Source organism: Macrobrachium nipponense, chromosome 16 (assembly GCF_015104395.2).
Source record: "Macrobrachium nipponense isolate FS-2020 chromosome 16, ASM1510439v2, whole genome shotgun sequence".
Lineage (NCBI taxonomy): Eukaryota > Metazoa > Arthropoda > Malacostraca > Decapoda > Palaemonidae > Macrobrachium > Macrobrachium nipponense.
The window spans coordinates 2,399,881-2,405,547 of record NC_087209.1 but is presented as its reverse complement, the minus strand read 5'-3'; the positions used below and the strand labels follow the sequence as shown (position 1 = coordinate 2,405,547).

Sequence of the window (5,667 nt, the reverse complement as noted above, 5' to 3'; positions counted from 1 at the left end):
TTGGATTCTATCAGTACAGTTCACTTTAGTCTAAAAGAATAAGCTCTAAGTTACGTTAAACTAAATTCCCTCCAAAATTTGTCTAAACATTCTGTCTCTGGTTTCATCATTATAGAAAACGCCACTTGATAAAAAAAAAGTTTAGTGATAAAAAAAGTCTAGTTTGTTTTTATCTCGTTAGAATTGAGCCAAAGGTTAAATCTTGTCTCTCCACTTCGTCAGGAGGTCAACGTCCACAAGAACAACGAAGCAGCGTTTGACGTGACACCATACGTCGAACGACATCTCAAAGGCGTCAGATTCGACGTCTATCGTCGGCTGGTCTTCAACGTCAGTTTCCAGCTACTGAACGTGAATTCTGGGAAGGTATGGCGGGAAGATCGGCGTTGCGCATGCGCTGTTATATTCTTGTAGTGATGGTCTTGGAAATTAGTTATTTTCTTTTAATTCAATCTAATGAGCTTGCCTCATGATGAGCAGCCTTCTTGATTTCATGCATTCCAGTTCAGTTTTGTCAGTCTCACATCGAGAGTCTTAAGTTTTTACCTTTTAGACTGTTAGGTGTTTGGTTTTAGAGATTTTTTTTTTACCTTTTAGAGAGTTCAGTTTTTACCTTCTAGACTGTTGGGTTAATACCTTTTAGACTGTTACGTATTTACCTTCTAAACTGTTGAGTTCTTACCATTTAGACTATTACACAGTTACCTTTTAGACTGTAAAGTTTTTAGCTTTTATACTGTTAAGCATTTACCTTTCAGACAGTAAAGTTTTTACCTTTTAGACTAAAGTTTTTGCCTTTTAGACTGGTAAGCATTTACCTTTTAGTTTGTAAAGTCTTTACCTTTTAGACTGTTAAATTTTAATATTTTTTACTTGATTTTTAGGATTTTGTCCATCCTGCTGATCGTTAAACTGTTCCCCCACCTAAACGAATCATGGTACCACAAGAGACAAAAGCATTTTTCTCTAAATAAAAGAAAAATCATAAACCGCTTAGAGTAAACTAAATAAAAAAAATCCTTTTACATCCTGCTGATGGCGTCCCTAAAACAAACATCCTTCCGCAGGAGAACCTCTGCAGACACGCCCAGTGGGCTCCTTCACTACTCGTGTCCTGGGAGAACCGCTCCAGCTGCTACTCCTCCAGAAGACCTCTCTATCCGACGGAGGACCGAGACTCCGCTGAAGACCTTTCCTCTGCTGAAGACCTCCCCTCTGCTGACGAAGACTTCGACGGCTTCCGGTACCGCCGTGGCCTTCCCTTGAGGTCGCGGAAGGATCGTGATGTCTGTCGGCGGGTTCCTTTGGAGGTCAATTTCCAGGACATCGGCTGGAATGCTTGGGTCATTGCCCCTGCAGGTAAATTTTTGTTGTTGTTGCTGTTGCTTATTTGTAAATGCTGATTGATTGAGACGTTGGCTATCTGGCGTTATAACTATAGCAGATTCGCATCAACCGTGCATCCGATACCTAGGCCAGTCCCGTACGGCGCTCCAGATTGGCTGTTGATAAGCCAATCACAGGGCTGGAAACTCCCAGTCTCTCGAGAGAGTTCACATAGGCAGGATGTATGTTTCACCTCTCCTGGGGGATACTTTTTAAAAGACGTATCCCTCAGGAGAGGTGGAACATACATCCTGCCTATGTGCACTCTCTCGAGAGGCTGAGAGCTTCCAGCCCTGTGATTGGCTTATTAACGGAAAATCAGGACCGTCGTAAGGGACGGGCCTGGACATTCAGATGCACGGTTGATGTGAATCTACTATAGATAGAGTGGAAATACGTGCATAGATATCTGTTATTTTTAAGAAGGTACCTTTACAAGAAAGGCGTGCAATTAATTTCTGGATAGTCAATGCAGATTGATTGAGATGTTGGCTATCTGGCGTTACAACTAGCAATAATCGGAATTCATAACAGATATCTTGTTTTTCCTTTAAGAAGACGCTTTCACAAAAAAGACAGAACAGTAATTAATATCTGAAGAGGTTATTGACCATTTTCTTGAATCATGTTATGATAACTTTGCCTGACTCAAAATAAAATAATATATTTCATGGAATTAAATTATGTTTATTGCGATTTTTTTTTATCGACAGATGCGTTTTTCGTTGGCAAGCATTTATTTTTGATCAGTGAATTTTTCATGGGTGAATACGATGTCATCCGATGAATGATGCTTTTGAGTTGAAAAAAGAAAATTTATTTCAGTTAATGAATAAGATTTTCACTGTAGAATAAGTGTCTTTGTAGGAAGACACTTTTAATTAAAACTAACTTTTTTTTTATAACTTTGAATTTTACTTTTAGGTAAGTTTCACATTCGAAACTTTAAAGCCCAACAGATGAATCATTTTAAAAACTTATGAATAAAGTTTTCTTCATAATTTACAGAATGTATGAATACATTTTCTTATTTATTAATAGATTACCGATTTAAAGGCCCTGCAGAATTTCAGAATTTATGAAACGTTTTTTTATTAATGAATTGTTTATTTAAATAAATTTCAATAAATTCGATTTCTGACGACTTTAATTTTTATTAATGAATGAATTACTTATTCAAACGCCCATCTGATGAATAATCTCCAAAAATTTATGATTACATTTTTTCGTAAATATATTACTTATTTAAGCGACCAACCGATGAAGAATTTCCAAAATGTATGAATAAAGCTGTAATTTTTTTTCTTCATAAATGAATTACTTATCCAAACGTCCAGCCGATGAATAATTTCCAAAATTTATGAATAAAGCTATATATTTTTTTTCATAAATTAATTACTTATCCAAACGTCCAACCGATGAATAATTTAGACAAATTTATGAATAAATTATATTTTTATTTTTCATAAACTAATTATTTATTTAAATACCCCACCAATGAATAATTTCAAAAAATTATATTTTTATTATTGACTAATAGAAAGATTTATATTTATATTTTTCATAAGTGAATTACTTATTTTACCTCCCAGCCAATGAATCACTTCCAAAAGTTATATTTTTATTATTGACTAAAATGAATTCCATCATCAAATCTCAGGTTACAACGCCTACAGCTGCGTAGGCCGATGCTCCTACCCCCTGCCCAACCACCATTCCCCGACGTCCCATTCCGTGATCGTGACCCTCCTGAAGGAACTCCAGATCACCGGCGAAGGAGCCTGCTGCGTCCCCACGGCCTTCGAGCCCCTGCAGCTCCTCTACCTCGACAGGAGGAACAAGGTCGTCCTCAAGGTGTTCAAGGAGATGGTGGCTACGAAGTGCGGATGTCGCTAAGGCGAAGTCGAGAAGCAACGGATTCGGACGAAGGGTCGAGTCGGAGAGTCGATTGGCGTTTTTTTTTTTTTTTTTTTTTTTTTTTTTTTTTTTTGTGATGCGAAGTGACTGACGCTTTGGGATTGCTCTTATCATCGTCATCATCGCTATCAGTATCATCTTTAGCATTCGCAGTAGCATTCAATTACTATCATTATCATTATGGGTTATCATTATTATCGGTTTTGGGATTAAATTTAGTGTCATTATCATTCATGTCTTCCCTTTATCATCATCCTTTTTGGGATATTATTACCATGATAATCATTGTTAGCATAGCATCATTATCATCATCATGATCATGATCATCTTTAGTATTATTGATAAGTATTATCAATAACATTATTAGTATTAGTACTAATTTCACTGGAAAGTATTTCTGTAATAGCTGACAGAAATGATACTACTTAGCCTATAATATTCCCATTTTTATATTAGAAAAAGAAAAATCTTGAAAAATATTTTTTGAATCTTCAAAGAATCCACTTATTTTCGATTTGAAATATAATGGGTTAATTAAGTTAGCAGAAGAAATTCTTCAACATTTTTATAAAAATAATGTACAGCGTAAATACATTTGATTGCATTATGCAATTCCAGCAGTTTCATATCAATCATTGCAATTTGTACCTATCTTTAAGAATTGAGATGGATAGAATTGTGCTAAAGATTACTTTTAAGAATATTAGTTCATGCCTTTTATAAAAAAAATACATTATATTCCAAGAAGGATGAAATAGGCCATGACTGTCAATAAGTAGAAGGTTATGACAAGAAATGGAAGCGCTTTGAAAAATAAGTGTACTTATAATTTAAGTGGTGGGAAGTAATTTGGGGCTACTTAAAACACCTGTAATTGGTTTAGCTTTTGACAAGTTGATAATTTATCTCATTGCTAAATGTATGTTTTGGATTAAGTATGCATTTTGGAGGTCAGATCTGGTCTTATTCACCGTAGTATATGCATTACCAGTTCCATCGATCAAGACAATAAAAATATAGTTTTTAAAATCTTTTAGTATAATCAATTATCTTATTCCTTTTTTTCATTTTTACAGATTTGAGTGATATGAATTGCTTTTGTTTATAAGTTTTTCATCTAAATATCCGTTTTGTATTAGAATTTTGTATAGTGATTAATTCGTGAAATTTGTTTTTGTACTCAATCAAAATTCTACAGAATTCTGAGTCGCGTCATTCTATAGTGAATTTGTACTAGAATTCTGCAATTATTGTGTTTTATGATATTCAATACGTGTTGCATTCATTGCATTTAAGTCTTATATCAAACATATAAGCAATTCACAATAATGACGACTGTAGTAGATTCACATCAACCGTGCATTTGACGTCTTGGCCAGTCCCTTATGACGCTCCTGATTGGCTGTTGATAAGCCAATCACCGGGCTGGAAACTCTCAATCTCTCTCGAGAGTTCACACAGGCAGGATGTATGTTCCACCTCTCCTGAGGGATACGTCTTTCAAAAGTATCCCTGAAGAGAGGTGAAACAAACATCCTGCCTATGTGAACTCTCTCGAGACAGTTTCCAGCCCTGTGATTGGCTTATCAACAGCCAACCAGGAGAGTCGTGAGGGACTGGCCTAGACATCGGATGCACGGTTGATGTGAATCTACTTTATATTTTATATATATATATATATATATATATATATATATATATATATATATATATATATATATAGTTTTAGTGATATTTTTTCTTAAGAAATTGATTTTAATTTCCTTTTGGCCTTATAATAATTTTTTTACCCTTTATTATAAAAAGCCTCTCTATTTTATTGGCATTTATTTCCAGTGTTTATAAATTTAAAATCTTGCTTGATGATTTCAGTCATTTATCGACATTACTTACTGTCTAACTGGTCCGCTGGTATGGTGGTTAGTGTCGTGGCATGCCACTCGGATGTCTCGGGTTTGCGCCTCTCCCAGGCCGATGAAAAATCACTAGCTATACCGTGATCAGTCACTGCTGCAGTGTGAGGTCTGCAGTGGGAGATTGAAGCCATCATTCTTGAGTGACTACACATTCTTTTACATAAGAGAATTTTTTTTTTTTTTTTGTGGAGGGTGAACATTGTTATTCAAATTTTCATTCTTAATGTAGAAATATTTTTCAATAAAGTCGGTTTCTTATGACTGTGTTTTTCATTTGCAAATTGCAGACATTATAAGATGTATTTACTGATGAGGCAGAAGTTGTATCCAGACAAGTGTTTTTAAGAGAAATTTGAATGATTCGTGTATATACACACAGACACACACTCACGTACACGGAGTAACACAAATATATATATATATATATTATATATATATATTATATATA

General features: G+C 34.8%; 1 protein-coding gene across 1 annotated transcript in view; it reads left to right on the top strand.

Moving 5' to 3' along the window:
- LOC135195408 (bone morphogenetic protein 4-like) overlaps positions 1–3,332 on the top strand; it is an 8,318-nt gene extending 4,986 nt beyond the window's left edge. Inside the window, exons 5-7 of the mRNA XM_064221661.1 lie at positions 223–366; positions 1,068–1,359; positions 3,047–3,332. Coding sequence (XP_064077731.1) covers positions 223–366; positions 1,068–1,359; positions 3,047–3,282 — 672 coding nt within the window. The 3' untranslated portion in view covers positions 3,283–3,332. The remainder of the gene's footprint in view (positions 1–222; positions 367–1,067; positions 1,360–3,046) is intronic.
- Positions 3,333–5,667: the final 2,335 nt, after the last annotated feature.